General features: G+C 41.4%; 1 protein-coding gene across 1 annotated transcript in view; it reads left to right on the top strand.

The window, feature by feature from the left end:
- cntln (centlein, centrosomal protein) overlaps positions 1–22,580 on the top strand; it is an 89,066-nt gene that overhangs the window by 6,940 nt on the left and 59,546 nt on the right. Inside the window, exons 4-9 of the mRNA XM_069666458.1 lie at positions 4,134–4,268; positions 5,188–5,367; positions 6,764–6,897; positions 7,763–7,925; positions 9,064–9,303; positions 17,623–17,763. Coding sequence (XP_069522559.1) covers positions 4,134–4,268; positions 5,188–5,367; positions 6,764–6,897; positions 7,763–7,925; positions 9,064–9,303; positions 17,623–17,763 — 993 coding nt within the window. The remainder of the gene's footprint in view (positions 1–4,133; positions 4,269–5,187; positions 5,368–6,763; positions 6,898–7,762; positions 7,926–9,063; positions 9,304–17,622; positions 17,764–22,580) is intronic.

Raw genomic sequence — 22,580 nt, forward strand, 5'->3', positions numbered from 1 at the left:
TTTAGCAGACACTTCCACCTCTCTCTCTTTCTTATCTGCTTGTTTTTTTTTCACTGGACCTCAAGTAATAATTCTTGAAGGTATGACGGCTAACGATAATGACATCACTTATATAATTTACTGGAAATCATCATCCCGTCACTGAAGCATCTGTCAGTCTCCTTCATTAGCGTCCCTCATCCAGAATCGTGTTCATTCTTAATGAGTCTGGCAGTAATGGAGTCATCAGACTGCCAGTGTGTTTTTTACATTACACTCCTCAGCCATCTCAACTCTGATGCAGTCTATTAGGAATATATGTTAGTATAGTGACTTACAGGAGAACAAGAAATGTGATTACGTCAAACTTTTAGTAACGTAAAAGGGCCATAAAACAGGGCAGTGAGCCGACATATAGTGGACTGTTTCTAAGGTTTCACGCAGAAAAATCCTATAACTACAGGGACCACTACCAGCGTAGCCTTCTTTATGGGCCCGCCCTCTGGTTTTAAGGATTTGTTGTGAAAAATCTGCTTCAACTGCAGGTATCTTTTATTTTCATGTAAGCCATAAGCATTCACAGTATACAAGTGAATGGAATTTCCGTGTTGCAGTTTACACAAAAAATAACAGATTCATAATATAAAAAACAAAATAAAATCGTGAATTTGACTGACGCCCCCTTTAGACAAAGCTTTACCTCTTATCTCTTTGCTGATTCTGTACATGCTTAAGTGGTGGTTTTTAACAACACATCTTATCCTGCTTTCTTTAACAGTCATATGTATCGCTCACTTTAAACTTTTGCCCTGGAAAATGTAAACAAAGGCAGTTAATCGCTTCGTCTGACACCTACCCCCCTCCAGCAGTTTCAGGCATTAAAAATAACTATATAGAAATAACCAGTCTTGTGACTGATTGTCTGGGTTGCTTTTGTAAGTCATATAGGGTCATCATAATACATGTCAGTCTATTTCATAAACCATCAAAAATGCACCCAGCTCAGCCAACTTGCCATATTTATTCGTAAAGCCTCTGGATAAGACAGCGCAGACAATACTACAGATGCAGCCATGTTGTATAAGATAACAAACATACAGCAAAGAAACTACTGCAAAAATATGTATTTCTCTGGTTCTACAATCTATAGGTTTGTGTTTCTGTTAAATGAACTTTTGTTTCATTGTTAACATTTCTCCTACTTCCAAATAGAATATTCTCATTTAGGTCTTTTAATTGCAGAAAATGATGATGTTTTTCAGACCTGGAGTAATGCAAAGAAAAGAAGTTAAGATTCTTGTTTAAATAGCAGAACACTAATGTTTTAACTTAGGAGGAGAACAGAAATCAATATTTGGTGGTTTTTAATTACAGCATTAATGAATCTTGGAAGATTTTGACATTGCTTTATGCCACTCAAAAATTTAAGCAGCGCAGCTTTGTTCGATAGCTCGCGACATCCACCTTCCTCTTGATCACATTGAGGAGGTTTTCAGTGCGGTTCACATCTGAATTGGGCTGGCCATGACACGAAGAGAGAGATGCTGATTCAATGAAAATTTAGAGTGCTCTCTTAATTCTTTCTGGAGCTGTGTGTCTTTGTAAGATAAGAATGTAAGATAAAGATTAATCATGTTAAGTTTGACACTCAATTTAAGCCAACCAGAGAAATATAATATTGTAGTATATTTAAGTGTATTGTTTTGCGTGCTTTGGCATATTATTATTTACAGGAAATTGCCACTTACTTATGAAATATTATGTTATTATGTACTGATGATTTTTTTTTACATTGATGACAGAACTAGATTTACTGTAAACTTGATACTTTTTCAAAAATTGACCCTCAAAAACTCCAAATTGAATTAAATATTATTGAAAAGTACTTGTTTTACCAGGCTTGGCTGAATTGCAAACTTCCATTATCTGCAATAATCAAACTGTCATAGTAGTTTAAATAATAGCTGGCGGTTGGATAACTCACAACAGCTTATTTAATATGTAGACACACATTCTTAGCCTGGTTCTTTTGCTTTTTAAACAACTTTAAAGCCAGCATGTATTGCTGCTGCTCTCCATCTGTAGGCCAAATTTTACTACCAATGCAGATAGCTAAGTTACTGTTCTAATTAAGTGATTTATTAATTCATTTATAACTCATAAAAGTGTCTATTTAGCTGATCTGTTGAAATCCAAATAGGCTCTGAGAGAAAAGCCAATAAAACTCTGATACTGACTTCCTTCATTCTCGTACTGACAGGTTTCTGTTTGCTTACTTTGTTAGTGTCCTGTTAAAACTGCTGGTAATGAAGCCTGCAGACCTTCTGAGATCTTACTAAGAGCGCTGAGCTCTGTACGGTGTCATCAACATTATTGAGCCATACATACCCAAATAGTGATTAATTGGCTCACTTTTTGGAGACGTGATGGTCCACTGACTCCTCACAGGATCTTCCACTCCTCTTGATATCTCAATTCTCCAACTTTGATAATGTTTTTTCTCTCCTATTCTCTTCTTTAATTCCACCTCTTCTCTATATTCTTCCCCTCACCACCTCTTTCCATTTTTGTAACATAATTAGCTTTCATTTTTGAACTGCACTGGGAATTTTCAAATGCTAATCTTTCTGTCCTAGACCTCTTAACTTGGCGGAACCCCCTCCCTTTTTTCTCCTCTATCAATTGAGCACTTCTGGGGCTCAAATTGTTCTCGCCTACCTCATTATCAATGTTTGAATTTATTTTCTGCTCTCCAGTATAAATCTCTATTAAAGCCCTTCTGTTCTTAGCACGGCGAGCTAGGAGTAGCGAGTAAAGCTAAATCCACTATCTGGATATATCTGAGCGATTTTCCCTCAACATGGCAATTAATTGCATCCCAGAGCACAGTGTTATTTGAGAGGAGGGTGTACCCACAGAAGGCTGTGGATTACCAGCCAATGCCAAACCCCAGCTGATGCAGTGTTAAGAGGCCGGCCTCCTCCTTCTTCTTAGGCCACAAAGGCTGCCAAAAATATGAAGTGAACATATAACTGAATCAAAAGTGGGCTGTCGTTCAAATCATTGCACCGTATCTGCTGCTCTTTGGTTTGGTGAATCATTAAATCCACAATCATTGAGGTTTATTATATTTTGTGACTCACTCTAGATATTAATAGCTGAGAGAATGCAGCTCTTTTTAGAGCTACAAATACGAGAGGATTAATTGATATGTTGTGAGTGAGAATATTCTTTTTTCATTTTCTTACCACAATTTGAACTGAAAATCTTCACTTTTAGTTATTTATTATATCATCAGTTATGTTGTAAAGAAGGCTGAGGTCAAATTGGGTCATTTGTGATGCCTTAAAGGAAATCAAATATAGAAAGAATATTATTTAAATCAATGCAAGTTTCAGCTCTGTTTCTGTATCAAGGTTAAAAAATAAGTTCCCTTAAATTCCCTTCATCAATGTAAAATAATATTTAGAGATCTGGTCAGGACACAACTCCACGACCTGTACACCTCCAGGACCCTGAGGCGTGCGGGTAAGATCGAGGCTGACGCCTCTCACCCCAGACACAGTCTCTTTGAGACCCTCCCCTCTGACAAAAGGGTGCCGTCCATCAGGACCAAAACCTCCCAACAGAAGAACAGTCTCTTCCCCTCTGCTGCCAGCCTCATCAAAAAGGCCCTCTCATCCAGCCCCTCAGTCACTCAACATTTAACGAATGTTAAGACTCTAATTCAGACTCTATGCGTGACATTAACGCACACTGGACTTTTATATTGTCTGTACACTGCATTTTTTATTTGATACCGTAAGCTTTTTGTACTCACCAATAGCCTGCACACCTGTCCAGTTTTTAATTACACCTGTTGTACATATTTAAGATGATGCATATTGTTTTTTATATTTGTATTCTTATTGTGTATTTTTAATCTTGTTCTATTTAAGTCTTTTTACTTATTTTTATTCTTGTTCTGTGTTAATTGTTCTGCACCAAAACACCGAAACAAATTCCCTGTATGTGTAAACCTACTCGGCAATAAACCCCAATTCTGATTCTGATTCTGAACTTCTGTTTTGTATTTGAGTTTGTCAGGTCTTACATGCATAATGTCACCTGTGGCTCTCTCTCTTCATTTCTTTCTGTCTCGCTGTGTGCCGCAGAAAGTGACAGGGTGGCAGCAGGAGATTAACAACTTCGTACAGAGGAGGACGACAGCGGATGAGGAGAATGCCGTAATGAAGAAGGAGCTGACAGCTCTGCGTGAACAACTGGTCAATAAGAGTCAGGAACTGAAGGTTTGTGGAACTGATTTTCAGTGGCAGTCTGGGCCTCAGAGTTGAAAAGTCTACTTTCAGTGTGGCACTGAACACAACACGTCCCCCTGTGGCTATAGCCACGGGCGTTTGAATCATTTAGAAGAGAAAGAGGATTTCTCAGCTCTCTTCAACACAATCTGTATGTCACTGTGTCTTGTCCTCTGGCTTTTCACCCGTGCTCTCTCTCTCATTCTGTCTTGCTTTTAGCTTTCTTTCTTGCTTCTGACAACAGAGAATACTTAACAGCTGGAAATTCTGTGTGAGAGAGCGAGAGAGAGAGAGAGAGAGGGGGAGAGAAAGGAAAGCAGGTTGTTAACTTGCAGATAAATACTTAATGCCTGCTTCAGTGGGGAAAAGTGAAAAGCGTGCATGTGATGGTGTGGCTTCTCCCTAATTATACTTAGATGGGACCTGGCTATGATTAATTGATAGAGGAATGGTCCTTATACAGTCTTGGTGAGGTCTCATGGCGAGAAATTGTGGGGGACAGCATCAAAGGAGACCTAGGTTGAGTCTAATGGGTCTTGCAGCAAGCAGCATTCTCATTAGGAGCCTGTCATTAAAGTAGACATACTGGCCCCTGTACCTGCGTGAGCCCAGCTCTTGCAGCACCGCTCAGCCCGCACCAGCCAACATTGGCCGCGTGGGTCCAGTCATAGAGCACAGGTGACCTTGGCCAATCAGCGGCCCATGCAGGGGGCTCCGCAGCAAAGCCCGCTCCTCTCTTTACATATTCATCTCTCCCTCTACCCCATGGGTTGTTCTTTTTTTGTATTTCTTCAGCTTTCTTTTTCATTCTCTCGCTACTTTTTCTGTATTTTTCCTTCCGTCACTGTGTTTATTTGGCCCTCACGACCCCCTACTCTCCTCCTTACACAAACACACCTCTCTTATCCAGGAAATGAAGACCGAGTGTAGGAAAGAGGAGGAGGAGGAGCGGCAGGTGGTGCGGGCTCTAGAGGAGGAGAAAGAGGGATTAACCTCCCGCTGCGCCGGCCTGCGAGCTGACCTGGAGGAGAAAGAGAGGCAGGCCAACAGCCAACGAGAACAGAGGGATGCTGCCCAGGCCAGAGTCAAGGTAGGAACACGGGGACCATTCAGTCCATTCAGACATACAAAGTTGAACAGGAAGGGTCCCGTCCTCTAGCTTCCCCTTTCTTCTGCACACCTTGAACTCTCTGATCTCTCGTCCCCTTTCCTCCTCAGCATGTGCATATAAAAAAATGTCTGAAGGAAAGCACACTATTTAAATATGATGGGACTTTATTCAAAGGAGGGCAAATTATAATTCAAACATGGGGGAGACAGATCATCCAGTAAAAAATGAATTGAGCTGAGAACAACAGAAAGGTTCTTGGGTGAAGTCATTTGCATGTGAGGGTAGAAAAGTTTCCTGGGATTGAGAGTCTTCTGTCATTCATTCTCCTCTTAATGCAAACAGGTGATTGTCAGACTGGATATGAATCATTACTTTTCATTTCTGTTGACTACAGTGATAAGACAGTGACAGCCTTGCTGCTCTTTAAATATTCAACTAATCAAATCATAATTGAAGTCCTTAAAGGTTTTTCCATCCCCGTACAGAATTCTGCTGCCCGCCCATACTCGTGTCTCAGGACACAGGTGCAGCTAAAGAACCTCACAGTCTTCCTTATAGACTAATCATCATGAAACATATTGCTACGCTAGTCAAATGGAGATGGACAGAGTCTTGAATAAGTCAGGGCGGCAGAGTAATTACACTTGGACAGGATGAAGCGCAGGAACTCGTCTATGCACATCCATCACGGCGTAAGACCCTCCACCTGTTCCTCATTTTTTGTATCATGCTTTGATTTGAAAGATGGAGATGGAGAATATGAGGTGTGTGGTGGATACATCATGCCAATTTGTTTGACAAGGCAGAGATTTGTCCAGGAATTAATCATTTAATCAAGTGCGTGTGCAGATACGACTTAGGTGCGGTTATAAATCAGTGGACAAAGTGATGGAAAAACCTGAGTAGGTGATAGCCTATTTCATTATTAGAAATTAAATGAACCTCTTTATTATTTCACTTATTTAAAGACTGTACAAAGTACCACCTTAACAGTATCTCTTAAATCAGCAACAAAAAGATTCTATCAACAACACAAACGTGTCATTAGAATCTGCTGTTTTATTTACTCCACTATTTATGCCATTTTGAAATTGTATTTTTTGCAGTTGTCATAATACTTTTCCATACAGTTAATTCTGGCCAAGGAAAACACTTAATTTAAACTGTCTTGGTGCCATGCAACCTGCCTCTCTCTACTGGTTTCTTCTTATTATGACGAGGCGACTTGGCCAGCCAGGGGTTGTTTGATGTCAAAAATTAACACTTCACACATTGTGAAACAAAAGGTCAAAAACAATGTAAATTATGTGACTTAAATGACTTATTGTATTTTTTCGGAAAGGGCTTGAAATGTGTTGTAACTCTTCTGTACCAGGAGTTGGAGGAGGAGCTCCAAAATGCCTGTCAAGAGTTGTCCCGCTTGCAGAGCCACAGTAGCAGCCTAGCAGCCCAGCTTTCTTCCAAAGAGAGGGAGGTGGCAACTAAAGAGGGGCAACTCAGTCAACTCCGGTGAGCGCTACCAACTGAAGCATTGTCCTGTATTCCTCAGTGTTTCTTGTTATTGGAACCACGACATTTTAAGTAATATCTCTGAGAACTGTCATGAGTTAAAGGAAGTATGCATCTGTCCAATGCAGAGTCATATGTTTATTTATCACCTCACATGTATGAGTGTGCAGCAGTTGGTATATTGCCCTCTACTCTGTGAGGCTTGCGGGTGACACAGGTTTCTTCCACTCCGGCTCACCTAAAGCCACTTGATAAGCCCTGCATAGTGGATGTGCTTTAAAACGGGGAGAAAAGGGAAACGGGGCAGGCTTTGGCTAAGCTTTAGTCGATATGATAAAAACTGTGAGAACCGTAGGAGTCTTAGTGGTAATCTCGACCTTTTTTAACTACTTTTCTATTTTAATGCCAGAGGCACTCTGACGTGTCAGTCACACCAGGACTGGAGACCATTTGAAGGTTTTAGATAGGCGATTAAAGATGTCCTTATAAGTTAGAGGATCACTCTCTGGTATTTCCCCGGGACACGAAGAAATACACTTTGATGCTCCTTTCGCTATGTTGAGGGTAACGTAACAGTTAAAGAAAGGTCACCATAAGATTCACCATATTACTGCAACTTTTATTGTTACTTATATAAGGGAATTACATCTTACATCAAGTGTTACTCTACATTAACAGATTTTTACACATCTATTTTAAAAAATGTAGGAAAAGCAATATTTTTTTCTCAGATTAAATCTCATTCCTCTGACCTCCTCACATCCTTTTCAAAAAAATGTCTCATTCTTTATAGTCCTGAAATAACCCAGAAATCAGGACAGCAGGAATTTTCATGTCATGTTGTATATGTGTGTGTTGTCTGCAGTCGTGACTGTGCAGAAGTGCAGACCCTGTACAGACAGAGCACAGAACATGCAGCAGAGCAGAGCCATCTTATCAAGCAACTGGAGGGACTCAACCTCGACACACAGAAAGTCCTGCGGAACCAGGAGGAGGCGCATACTGCTGACACCACCTCCTATCAGAGGGTACGAACACATAAAAAAACTCAAACTCATCATTATTATAACCACTTTGTTGCTCACCACTTACCCGCTGTGGAGATTTATTTTCAAGCAAGCTGTAACCTACTATTATTTGAAAAAAGACAGATAAAAGGACTTTTCTCTCTGTATTCTGTTACTGTGAACTGGTTCTCAACCTACCATCCCTCTGTCCGATGAATGTAACACTGTGTCCTGCACAGCAATATACAGGGAGGAGACATTTCCGGCAACTATATGTCACAAATATGTTTCATTCTCACTTCATATCATCTGCTTTCTGTTCTCTCTAGCCTCCTATTTTTCAGTTTTTCACTGGTTATGAAACAGACTGAAATTAATTCTGATTACTCTCTATGACCTACAAAAGCAAACCAGACCATCAGCGCCAAGATTTATTATTTCTATATAGTCATTTTTAATGTCTGAAACTGCTGGTGGTTGGGTGAGTGAGTGAGTGATACTGTTAAAGAAAGCAGGATGAGTTTTTATATAAAAAAAAAACACCACTTCAGCATGTGAAATCAGCAAAGAGAAAGAGGTACGGCTTTGTCCACAGGGGGCGCCAAAATCAACACAAACCCAGACTCAGATCCCATAGCCTCTGGGGACACCGGTGAACGTGCCGGGCAGTAAGCGATAAACGATTTCCCGTCAGTACTTTCTTTTCCGCGTGCTGCATTGTTACAGAAAGAGAAACCATTTTCTTGTGATTTACTTGTTAACAGGTCTTATCTTTCCCAAAAAGAAGTAAAAATTCAAGCTTTGTCAGGTCTGTCCTCAAGAGAAGAAAACTTCTAAAATGCTTGTTTGTTGAACGGAGGTCGAATCGATCTGATGCATTCGAGGAAGTCGGGAAATCTGAATGCTGAACGGCTTTCGCGACACAGCGTCAAGGGAATTCATCTCAAGTTAACTTTTAGATCTAGAACGCTTTAATGAACTTAGCATATGTATTTTTATCACTGTGGGAATAAGAATATATCCCCATATAAAATCATATGTCAGTCCTTATATCACTTTATCTCAAGAGTTTCTGGTTCAATTTTGTTTTGTTGACTTGACCCATTATTTTGCCTCCCATCCTGCTCCCAACACTTTGTCCTCTTCGTCTTGTTGACAGCTGTACACAGAGTTAAGTCATTGCTACCAGGCCCTCACATCCAGCGAGGCAAACCTCCGTCAGAGTCACCAGGAGCTCAGCAGCCAGCTGGCTCAGAAAGACCAACAAATCCTGCAACTCCAGGCCCAGCTACAACAACAGCAGGATCAGATACAACTACATGAACAACAACAGCAACAGCAACAGACTCAGCAGCACACAGCTCTGTACCCCTCGCCAAACAGACAAACCAACTTTAAGGTAAGCATGCTTCTTATTCTTCACCATCCATCTCCCCCACAGAGTTCATCAAGTGCATTGCAACTCCAGGCGAAGAAGTTTTTTTTAATATCATGCCTGCTCTGCTGCAGAAGTTGTTGAACTTAGATATACATATGTGTGGGTACACAATATGTATGCTTATGAGTCCCTGCATAATGTACATATGCTTTCTCTTACATAATGCATACATTGTTATTTGGTACAACTCTCTATTACCTGTCTAAAGCCAGTGCCTAATTGTCTTAAAGTATATAAAGAGCGATGTGTAGGTTGATTAGTAGGCACAGCATTAACTGACAAGCCCCAGCATGGCCTGTGGTGGTGGTCTTTAACTGGGAATCGCTCTTTTAATATCACTCTAGTTCACCCTTGATCTATCCATCTCTTTTAGCAAACAGTGTCTTTCATGTCAGCTATCTGATCTTCTCTTGCTCCCTGTCCTAAGTAGGCATGCACTCTTTGACTTTCTTACTTTATCTTCCTTCTATCCTCCCACCCGAGTACCTGCATGTCCTTTCAACACATCTCCGGTCAGACAGCAAAGACAGATAAGAGGTGAAGAGATTTGATTTAATTGCAGCTCAGTTATGTTCTTGAAGATGATGTTGGAGTGTCTACATCTGTCAGTCAGTGGGGGTTTGGCGTTAGCTCACTACCTTTGAACCGTCGTCCCGAGGCAATATATGCATATGAAGTTAATGTTGCAGCCACATTTAAAGTGGCCTTTAACTACTCCTAATGATATGGTGATGTGCGTTTCTTGGACCACACAGTGTCAAAGACTTGGTCAGGATGAGTAACAGCTGTCTGTGTGTTGCCTCATTCGATCAGCATTATAAGACGCTGCACTTGTTGTTATGAGTCTCTCAATCTGTTCCGCTGTATGACTCTCACTTAGTCCTAAAGCAGCTCAATGTAGCTAAAGCCGTGGTAGATAATACTTTTTCTGCACTTGAGTAATTTGTGCGTCTCTGCAGACTGTAATTGTTTAATTTGATTGGTTGATACTTTCTGACAGGGCTGCCCCCAGACTGTTGAAGTTTAAAGATATCAGCTCAAATGTTAAGTGAGTTACAATCGCCCTGTCTCACTTAACCCCGTTAATTTAAGCAGCAGTGAAATATAAATGGATCATTTAGTCAGTAATTAAATACAGTACTGCAGAGTTCCCCCAGTAATTAATACTACATTTAGAGAAGATGCAGTTAGAGCTGTGTGCGTGTGCAGCACTTGCATGTGTGCACATGCATGTATGTATATGGGTATAGTTATGAATGCTTATTTTATCACACTCCACCTTATGTATCTAACCCCGGCGGGTCAGAATGAAAACACTTCACACATTTGCAGGGGTGAGGTGTAATTACAGAAGTCTCTTGTATAGGACTTATGCTAAGAATTAATATTAACTTTTGTTTACTGAACACATGTAGCTGCTGTCTGCCTGATTTGTTGCTTTAACTTTCTTACCCACTGACATCAAAGTGAACAGATCAGGTATCCCAAGGTATAGCACTCAGTCAGGAGGGCTTTCTGTTTCCCACTCTGTAATTTCACTGACAGGTTGTGCGTATGCGTGTACGCGTGTGTCTGCGTAGGTGCGTGTCTGACTAAAGGTGTGTGTATCCGAGCACATAATCGCAAATTCTGTAACAACTTCCTCCCGAACACCTGTTAAATTCTAATGCTCAGGTTGTTAAGGCAGATTTGATTTTAATTTTAAATGTTTTGGTGGAAGTTACCGTTGGAGGTGATCAAAGTGCTGATCGCAACGGGAGCACAGAGGGGAGACGCAGCGCTCATTTGAATATGGACCAGAGCGACGGCTTTGAACACCCCTCCCGCGGTGGTTTTGGAGGGGGGAGCGGGGATAAAGGAGGAGGGTGGGTGAGAGGAATAACACCCATTGTGTGTTATACTTCCATGCTGTGCTCCAAGATTGACTGTCTGTTCTCTCCTGGCTTATGTCAAGTTAACTCTGTACAGGAAGCTTAACAAGACTTTATAAAGGCTTAAAGATGAACAATGTCGGGAGTAACCAAACAGTTCTGCCTCGCTCTCAGTCAGAATGAGCTATGCTATGTTTTTGGGATATTTTTACCTCCTGTATAATTACCTGCAGGGACTTCTTTCAAAAAAACAATATTATATTATAGCAAAAAAACGTTTTAATTATGGTACAATTTTTTTATCCATCTGAATGAAACATTGAAAAATGCCCATAACTGTTTGCCTTAGCACAAAGACATCTTCAATTACCAAAAATAATTAGTTTGATGTAAGTTAAAGTGATGATCTTGAAGATTTTAATTTAAATAAATGTCCATTAAGTCAATGGTGATTGAGCCTATGGCCCACTGATCAAAGCCTTTGCATTTGCAGTATTACAGACTGGGTGTCTGGTGCGACTTTCGTGAAAAAAAATCACAAGTGGCAACCAGTTAGTGACGCGTTTTCCATCACCCAGCAGTGGTTGGTCTGCCAGAGAGGGTAGGCAGAGTGTTGCGAGTAAACAGTAATCTACTATGGCTGAACAAACAAAGAAAAGATCGATGACTACAGATACAACTTCAAAAAGAAGTGAAAATACAAAGAAAAAGAAACAAAATCGACGCTCAAATGACAAGGAAAGCGACCGTCAGCGAGGAAAATCAAGAGTTACAACCGTGATTAACCAACCGTGTACCTAAGTTTTAATTAACAATCATTTGTATTTTTTAAATCTTTTTTTTTTTTATAAATTCATTTTTAAATCAATAAACATTAGAAACATTGAAATATGTCCATCACTGTTATCCTTAGCACAAAGTGACTTCTTCAATTACCAAAAATACTGTTTTCTGTAATTTGAAACTAAGATAAGAAACATATCATCATATTTGAGAAGCTGGAACTATAGGATGTTTGCTGTTTCTACTTCATAAATCACTTTAACATTCAATCCATCATCAAAATTGTCACTGGTAAGTCAACAAATTGCATTTAAGTTGCACAACTACAGGAATTTCTTGTATTGTGTCTGTGCGTGTGTATGTGTACTTAAATCAGTGAGATCTCTCCATAAAGTTTAAATAAAGATGGCCTCATCCTGATTGTCTAGCTGTAGGGCCTGGCCTATCGTCATGCACCTGGGTGACCCCCACTCACACTGAGATCCACTCTGAACAAACTGCCAGGTCGGGGAGGTTTGGGTTGCCAGTTTGGGTGGTCACCATCCCTTTCACAGAGGCAGGGAAGAGCCCTCATTAGTGGACAAAAAACTATCTACTGTGAACACTTAATCATTTACAACTATCTCCCTAACTGCATCATTGTGTTTATAGTAGTCCTGTGTTTGGCTAATGTCAGAGCTGTGCGGTGATTAAAGACCAACATTAGAATCCATTGCAGACCTCAGGCTTTCTGGAACCTTCAACACGGTAAATGAGTGGTTAGTTGTTAATTGTGTGGGCAGTCATTCAAAGCGCTGGTTACTCTCTCATCAGCATTGGAAGAGGAAAAGTAGGCATGTTCATTCAGTCCAGAAAAGTTTCATATAAATGTCAGGGAAAGAAGCCCCTGTGTCTTTTAAAGGTTTGCTGAAACTTTGCTGGTGTAAAATAAAATCGGCCTTTTCACAGAGGACATTTTGATATATCACAGTGGGAAGAGCACAGGTCTAAATAATCAAATTAATTACGGCTGAATTCCATTTAGTTGCTTTATTTACAGCTTACTTTTACGCTGGTACAGTTGACTAGAACATAGCCATATAATGGTTTCATAGTATGTTATAAAATTGTTAATGTGTTAATGTAATTCTGCGCTTTTCCTTCTCTAACAGGTCAACATCTCTTTGATAAAAAGAGTTTGTTAGTATTAAAGATATAATCTCGAAGGTCTCAGTTTTGTTCTCTTTGGCGGCAATTATGGTGATAAACGGTAATTGTGGCAGCACACTGACAGATATCCAGACAGTGTTGCATGTGTGACGTCCACGGCTGGCTTTGGTTGTTGCTCTTGATTTTCCTCGCTGACGGTCGTTTTCCTTTTTAGACTGTTTGCCTTCATCTGAGCGTCGATTTTGTTTCTTTTTCTTTGGATTTTCACTTATTTTTGAAGTTGTATCTGTAGCCATCGACCTTCTCTTTGTTTGTTCAGCCATAGTAGATTACTGTTTACTCGCAACACTCGTAACAACGCTTACCCTCTCCAGACACCCAGTCTGTAAGTCTGCAAATGTAAATGCTTTCATCAGTGGGCCACAGGCTTCATCACCATTGTGTTAGCTCATTTGGCGATAGATAGTGACTTAACAGACATGTATTTCAATGCAAATCTACGACATTATTACTTTATATACATTACTTCTCCTCGGACTGATGTCTTGTTATGACCGAGCCACCATACTTACCCCAGCTTAAGGGAGGAATGGGCTTTATAGACTGAACCTTAAGCACAGAAGCAACATTTCCCAGGGTGTCCAGACCTTTTTCTCCCTGTTTTTAATAAATTGAAGGAAGCCTACATGGTGCATCTCCCTTAGCTTGTTGAGATGGTTTTCAACATCTGCTTCTGGCTTGTTATTTATGTTAGCCAATCTAAACGCTTTTAGATGTATAATTAAAGTGCTAGTTACACACACACATAAATACACCCACTGCTTTGCCGGGTCACATTTTTCTTAGGTGAGGCGTTTCTTTTGATCATCCTCATCATTAATGGCAACCATCAAGTGAAAACGATGGAATAATAAAGCTACAAAGAAATATTGAAATGAATTTTTCAACCGCAAAAAGCTAAACAAACAGAGCAGAGTCAGCCAGAGGGTTTCGTTGTGCATTTTTATTTACTGTATTTAACTTTGACAACCTTTCGGTACAACTTGTAAGAGCATGAGGATGGAGGGTATTTTCAGTCTTCTCTGCTGATGTTCAGGGGAATGTGATGAAAAGCTTGTTTAAGTCAGACATTGTTGATTTGTTGTTCACATGGGTCTTGTTTTGACTTTGGCTGCTCTTCATTTTTTCCCATCTGGAAGGCCATTCCTTTAGCCTAACTGTCAGGACCTCCCTAAGAGTATGTTAAAAATTTAGTGCAGCCTGCTGCTTGTATTTACATACGCCTCTTCTCTCCTGACATATCAGTCATCCTCTTGATATGAAAACATTGTGTAAAGGTTATATATTCAAAGAATGCTCAGTAATATACTGATAAATATTTTATGACTTCTAATGCTATTTTTGTCAAACACTTACCTTGTGTATGCTGCAGTTGTTATTCAGTAAACAGTCTTGTCAACATGAGTTTGTGCATGAGCGTGTGTTTGGAGCCGGGCCATGTCCAGGGCCAGAGACATGCTAATGACATGGACTCCAGTGGTGTGTTTTACCAGCTCAACTGCTCTCATTAGATGAGAACCTCTGTGTAGCACAGCTCGCCTCATTAATGAAGCACAGCCATGTGCCGCTGCAGATACGTGCGCTCACTCACTCGAGCACATACACTCGGGTCAAACAGACTGTGTGGGAGGACTCAGGGCTGTGTACATGCACACAAAAACATACACGCACCCTACATCCTACTCACTGTGTGCTGTCCTTCCATAAAGTCCCCCTTTACTGAGATACCAGTTAACACACGCTCATACATATATGCACACACACATTCTTTAAAGAAACACCACCTTGAATACAAAGTGCACCTGGCCTGGTGGGGGGCATGCACCTTCTAGCCCTCACTTCTGAAGCCTCTCCAATCACTTTCTCAAATGCTCTTTCTCCACAGATGTGTGTGTGTGTGTGAATGTGATTGTGTGTTTTTTGTGTATGCATGTAGTCCTGTGGATTTGTCTGTGTGTGTGGCGGGGCCCCTCCTGATTATGGCTGCTACATAATTAACAGTGATCAGATTTGTTTTGTGGCATAAATGGTGCATGTGTAGAACATTAGGCCTGGCAAGTCTCATTTCACATTCAGCTCAAGGGCTCGGCAGCAGACGGGTCACGAGCTTCAGGGAGCACAATCACAAGCCTCGCTCCATATGGTCCTGCCTGCCGCATCCTCACCAGCGAGGGCTGCGAGTGCCAGACAAGTTCCCCCAAGAACCTAATCGTGTTCAGTAATTACCAAGACCGGCTTTTCTCTTTTTTTCCCTCCCTCCCTCTCCTGCTCTGCCCCCCCCCCCCCCCCCCCCCTACAATCTCTTGCTCTCTTTTTCACTGCACCTGCATGCTCTCTGCTTCTCTTTCAGACTCAGTCGCTCTTCATGTCCATGGCTTTCAAAAAGCTGCTTGTGATATGTTTATTTTTTCCCTGTTACATCTTTGCTCCTTTTCCGTCTCTGTTTTTTTTTTTTTGTTTTTTGCTGGAAGAAAATCAAGATGAGGATGAGAAAGATTGCGAGAGAGGAAAAACTCAAACACTCCCACATCAGTTAATTTCTAAATTGCTTTATGTGGCTGATGCCGAAAAACCCAGTCCGTCCTCCTGACTGCCTAGAAATTATAAATAATTGTAACAGATGCGCCAATATGGCCGGCCTCCAATAAACGAGGCCCCAGATAATTTGACCAACCCCCTTTGACAGGCCAATTTAATAAAACATGAACAAAATCTTCCTCACTAATAATTTATCATCCCCTCTCCTCCCCTTTGGTTAAAGTTGATTACCCTGGCAGTTAACAAGGTCACGCCCAGATGCCAGGTTTCTGATAATGCAATCAGGACTCGTTGGAGAAAAGGTGATGACATCCTGTGCGCGCTTCTTCACTACCTGGCCTCCTTGAAAACACAGTTGTGAAGGCCTCTGTTTGTCAAGAGGCTGAGCTTTGATGTGTGGAGTTGAAGTGTTGTTGATGGCAGCAGGTGATGTTTTTTTTAGTGTTTCACACCCGTTATCGAGGGTTTAAGACAGAAAGGTGAAAATATATGCGGTAAGGTGATGGAGTCAAGAGGTACGAGGGTAAGTGTAAGATAAAGGGCTCAGGCATCAACAAACTGATACAAGGAGAGTGTACATGCCCTTTAACTATAGAGTGTGAACAGTTTTAGCATCAGCATCAACGGTAAGAAAACATTTAAGTGATGTGGACCTTAGAAAATCAGTACTTGCAGGATTGCATTACAGGCATCTTAATGTGTGAGTGTATGCATACGTGGGTATGTGTGCATCACAACCTAGTCCCCCGTGGGAGGGCCCTCTGCTTCATCATTGTCCCCTTCAGTTTGTTTTGGCAGTCCCCGCTGTGTGCTGAGGTGCAGACGCTGCTCCACACTGGCTATGAGACACTGATAAATAAAGGGGCCATGATAGCAAACACACCACAACTTTATAAGTGGTAGAAAGCGGTCCACTGGGTATTGACTGTAGCTTTGGAAAGTGTCCTCTTTACTTCTAGTATGCACAGGTTAGTCTATTGAACTACTTAAAACTTTGTCAGCTTCTAATTTTTTACAATTCAAAGAAGTGAGTTTTCGTTTCATAAAGTGAGTGTCACGGGGCAGATCACGCTGATTAAACATGTCATTATGCCATTTCTAACGGTGTTCAAATGTATACCATATAAATAACACAACTGCAGCACACTAGTCTATTTGTATTTCTTTGATAAAGATTTGTATCTCTCCGCCTGAACTCTCTCTTTTTCATGCGGGTGTCAGATTCTGAACCAAGTGTGGTTAAAGAAGGAGGGGGGGGGGTTGTTTTGCTAGAAGAAAATAGACTTTAAATTCCAAAATAATCAAAAGTATGATTGTTAATTGTTTAAATGTACATGAAAATAAATTAATACAATATCACATTAAAGCTCCTGTGTTTTTTGCAGGTTATGAAACAGACTGAAATTAATTCTGATTACTCTATATGACCCACAAAAGCAAACCAGGCCATCAGCGACAAGTTTGATTTCTATATAGTTATTTTTAAAGCCTGAAACTACTGGCAGGGGGGTAGGTGTCAGACGAAGCGATTAACTGCACGCTGCCTTTGTTGACATTTTCCAGGGCAAAAATTCAACACAAACTGAAAGTTCCTCACATGAGCTTTAATATCGCATTACTATTGCAGAACAAAAAGATATCGCAATGTATGATTTTTCAAATATCGTGCAGCCCTAGTGCCTACATAAACTAAAAAAATCTGCCTGCACACAGGTTATTTTTGTTTGGTCTGAATTATAGTCATTTTGTTGCCTGCCTTCCTAAATTTGGATTCACAAAGTCTTTTGTCATTTTTATATTGCTGTCTGGAACCATAGGCACGTCTTGCTCTCTCTTTTTGTTTTAAACACAAACACACACTGTCTCTCTCCTCTTCCAGGCAGTGGTGTCAGAGCAGGTTGATGGTGCAGCTCACAGGTCAAGCCCTGACTCGGACCAGGCTGCCACCCGGGGCTCAGATCCCAGACCAGAGGATAAGACCCTTCAACGCAGATCCACCAGCTCTGTCAGAAGACAGCAGGTAGGATAGCACACACTCCTGCCAATTATGTCAAAGACAGCACGTGGGTGAGCAGCTTACATGCCCACACTTACCCATTACCGCTTTCCTCAGATTAGATCAAAGCCATAGAGAAGGGATATGAAGGAAATGGTCTGTTGAGAATCATGTGATTTATCAGACCTTGCTTTTGCCAACCTTTGTCCTGAACTCCCCAACACACACACACACACACACACACGTCCCTCCTACTGTGACCAGGCCGACGTGTGCTGCTGGTTTCACGCATGCCTTGGGCTCAGGCACTGGCTAATTTACCGCTTCAGCAGTACATTATGAACAAGAAAGAAGCTTTTGATCTTCTCAGTATTCCACTCATAAGTTTGGCAGGACATGTTTCTAGATGGACTCACTCACTGTTAAGCTGGCCTGAAGACACATTGTTTGATTTATACGGCTTTCCTCATTACAGCCTTTGTGGAAGGGCTTCTGTTTCGGCAGGTTATGCATGTTATGTTATTATTTTGTACAAAATAAATAAGCAGTATTGACATAATTTGATGTACTTCCCTTTTCTGGAGGCTCTGCTGTGTTTGCCCTAGGACACGGACACACACACACACACACACACACACACACACACACACACACATAATCTATCTGTTATGCACTTGCATTTATTATGTAGAGATGTGCCAATTATGATCCTGGTTCCAATACTTTAAATTATAGTTGACTATAATGCATTTTTCACACAATACGTTTTGTTGCATTTTTAAACTGAATTAGAAAATGAATCCAATAAATATATAATTTATATATTTATATAATTTAATATATTGATCTAAATAAAATGTTTCTCTCAGATAACCTCTCACTTTCTTAGAATTCAGAATTTGTAACCTTTTCATACATCTGTCTCCAGAGCTTAATTTGACACTATATAGAACAAAAGTCTCACCTTTACAGGCCCAAGTTTCAGTAGATAGAATACTGTTGTTATCGTTGCTTTGATCTCAATTTACAGATTCTACATAGAAAGTAGAATTTCCGGGAAGGCAAGTGTTCTGGTTTCCGTTTCCGTTTGTCCGAGTAATATTGACCGATCACGTATCAGCAGGCTGCAGCGTATGCAGGAAAAACCGTGTGGAGAGCAAAAGCAGTCGGAACACAATCCGCCGTAATGACATCCTGGCTCCCATCAACATCATCTTACCTTCTTGTTAATCTCTATAAACAGACATCTGCATGCTAACAGCTAACAATCTGTTCTAGATCTAAAAATTCAGGGAGATAAATTCCCTTGACGCTGTGTCACGAAAGTTGTTCAACGTTTAGATTTCCCGACTTTCTCGAATGCATCAGAAATGATCGATCCGACCTCCGTTCAACAAGCATTTTAAAAGTAGTTTTCTCTTCCTCTTGGCGACAGACCTGACAAAGCTTGTATTTTAACCTTTTACAAATCCCGTTAATTACAAGTAAATCACAAGTAAACAATGTTTCTGTAAACAACGCAGCATGCGGAACAGGAAGTCTTGACTGGAAGTCGTTTATCGCTAACTGCCGGCTGTCCCCAGAGGCTATGTCGTCGTCCGACTATAGCGGATGGGATCCAAGTTTGTCGTTGCCCTGACCGCCCTTCTCTTCACCGGCCACCAGCCAGCATTTTACCTGATATATCTTCTCCCAACTAAGTCAAAAGCTAAACCTAAATTGGTTAACTGAATACACATACAACCTCACTGTTGATATACTGTACATGTGAACCTTTTGTTCGTTGCTGCTGTTGGCTGCTTTAAACCAGAATATGATGATGCTCCAAACGAACAATAAGCCTGTTATGCTTCATTACACTCCATTCAAACACTAATACCAATCTGCAAGGTCAAAAGCTGATGAAATGAGCCATCTGTGCAGCACACCGCTTTCACCTGTGCCACAATTTGCAGCTCTGTAAGAGTGAAATTATTGGCTGAAGTGACGAGCAGTACACAATGGTTCCCCACTCCTATACTTTACATTTAGCCGCTTACATGTATTTAAAGTCCTTATGCAAGATCGTAGTTGTGTATTAGTCTATGGTGAGAGTGTGTGGTTTCTTCCTTTGAGGGACAAAGTTGTGGGCTTCAGAGCATTCACTCCTGTGTGGGCCACTCATGTCATAGTCAGATATGGACGAAGATTTAAGTTGTTCATACAAGCAACAATTGTTGAGCTTTAAAAGAGCGTAACCAGGGGAAAACTGGCTCCCTTAGAATACATGAGGTATCTCACAGTACGTCCTGCTTGCATGTGCTGGAAGAAATAGGCTTGACATAACCGTATCATTTTAGCCGAGGGTCCTAAAGGTGGGCCGGTCATCCTGTGGTATAGTGGAACTTCCATTTTGTTCACATCAGAAGGCACTTCCCACAGAGAGATATACCTCTCACAGCTCTCTAAGAACTGATCTCACCCTGGTATGCAAACATTTCCAAAAAGTTTGCACAGTTTCACTCAGGCATTGTGTGTGTGAGGAGGATTTCTTAAAGGACCTGCAGCACACCTGTGACTTCCAGCTCTCAGGTTACCTGTCCTCATATTAGTAAGTTTTGTTAGAGTATCTTGGTCTTTTGAAATTTTGGGCTCCTTTAATAGATTTTCTTGTGCGATGGTGTACATCTGCTTTGTGTGTTTGTGCTCCCATGTGTTTACATGTTGATGTCTCTCTGTCTGTGTCTCACCCTGCGCTTGTGTGCGTGTGTACAACATTCCATGTCGGCTGGGAACCTGAACAAGTTCAGCTTTGAGACACACATGACGCGCTGCTGAAATCATAAAGAAGCCCATTGATGACAGTGACCCCTCTCTCTGGGAGATGGAGAGAGGGTGGAGGAGAGGTGAAGGGAGGAGGGAGGGAGTCGATGAAATGTTTCTTCTTTGCTTTACAGCCGGTGACACTGACCCCTCAGTAAATAAGAGTTTTACTCCTGCCTGCATACAGACTGTGTTTAGAAACGGGCCTTTCTCCTCATTTCCCTCCTACTGTATGCCCTCCTCCCCTCCGTCTGCATTACTCTCTGGTGTTTACAGAGCCATTACAGGGTGCGATGCACAGGTCAGGTCATGGCCGCCAACCAGCTGCCGAGCTGAGGTAGACAGCGGTCACGTCTTTCTTTGCCTTGTGTTCTCTGGATTTTATCTTTCGGGCCTGTCTTGTGGTACATTAACAACAATGTCACAACATTGAGCTTCCCACACAAACAGAAGGCATTCATGTGTCTTCTGAACCTGCGGCAGACAGGCGTCCAACTGGAGCAGAGAGAACATCTGCAGCGGGTCTCAGTCATTTGTCTGTGTCACCATGTCATCTTCCTCTGTGCTCCCTTGGACAAAGCACGCAGCAGTTTGTCTCCTCTAGTTCTCACATACAGAAGTTCACTAATGTTGGAATATCCAGCAAGACTTTGAATAAATACTCCATAAATGTACTTCTGCTTGAAAACCAGTAGAACACAACCTTAAAAAAGTCGTGCTTTTTAGTTGGTCATCTTTACTTTTAAGTTCAGAGCTCTTAGTTGATTTGGATTCCCCTTTTGGCCCCTCTGTTTCCCCAATGCGCACACAGGCTAAGCCAGTTGGCCTGCCACTCATCAGGAATATGCAGATCAATCTGCTAATTAGTTGCATAGAGTGATTAAGGCTGAGTTAGAACACATGGTTGGCACCCACGCAGGCATGATAGCAGAAACAGGCACACCAGGTCACTGGAGTCAACTGTAGCCCACAGGCACATTCCCAAACACGCTAGCATGTTTAGAATTATTTGTGACAGGCAAATGATTTTACCAACACTTGAGATGTAGTGATGAAATGAGGATGATATGTATAATTATTGTTATAATCATTACTCTTTTCAACTATGCCATCAGGGTAAAATGTACAGTATTTACATTCTTTAATTGCCTTTGTGGTTTTCAATGTTTTTGTTGTGCTTTGTTTGCAGAATTCATATTGCCCACCATAACTTGAGGTATCCACAGAAAATCAGACATAAGCTGTGTCCCAATCCAGGGGCTGCAGCCTTCGAAGGCCATATTTCAATGCCGACAGCGTCACAGAAGCCCGCCGAAGACTGTCCCGATTCAAAGGCTCCTTCAGATGCAGCCGACAAATGCGTCATTCTTTTCCTGGGCCGCGAAGGATCCATCGGGTGCTTCCTTCGCGACCCAACGTATACTGATATCCATTGCGCGGCAATTAAAACGAAATGGTGGACTTTTACACGGCCGATGAATACACTATAAAATTCAATTGTTTTGGTTTCAACACAATCAAAAAGCTATCATTACACATGTTTAAAAAACCAAAGAGGTTAACTTACTCAACGTTAGTTATGCTAGTTAGCCCGCTAGCTACGTGTTGCTAGGCGACAGGAGCGGCTTTTGGTGACGCAAGGGTAAGGGTAGGAACAGCTGGGGACGCACACAGGAAATTCTCCGTAGACCACACCGTCTCAATTCAGATCGGCTTTAACAGTCTACGCATGCTATGAATGATGCATCCTCCATGGATGACCCTCTGTGGACCGCCTCCTTCGAAGGTTACAGCCCCTGGATTGGGACACAGCTATAGTGGACGTGGTGCTGCAGTCTAAAGTTGATGCATGCATGTATTTTAACTTACATTTTCTTAAATCTTTAGTCTCAAAACACTTTACACAATGAAACCTCACCTCCACTTTGTTTTTCTGCACTTTAAAGAAACACCCTAGTTGCCCTTTCTTCGCTCTCAGGCTCCCAAGACTTGTTTGTTGCCCCGAATGGTTGACATTGTTTTGCGTAGAAGAAGGGTAC

The sequence above is a fragment of the Semicossyphus pulcher genome, unplaced genomic scaffold (genome assembly GCF_022749685.1).
Source record: "Semicossyphus pulcher isolate SPU_LCO1_2020_fin unplaced genomic scaffold, fSemPul1.0.p SCAF_17, whole genome shotgun sequence".
NCBI lineage: Eukaryota > Metazoa > Chordata > Actinopteri > Labriformes > Labridae > Semicossyphus > Semicossyphus pulcher.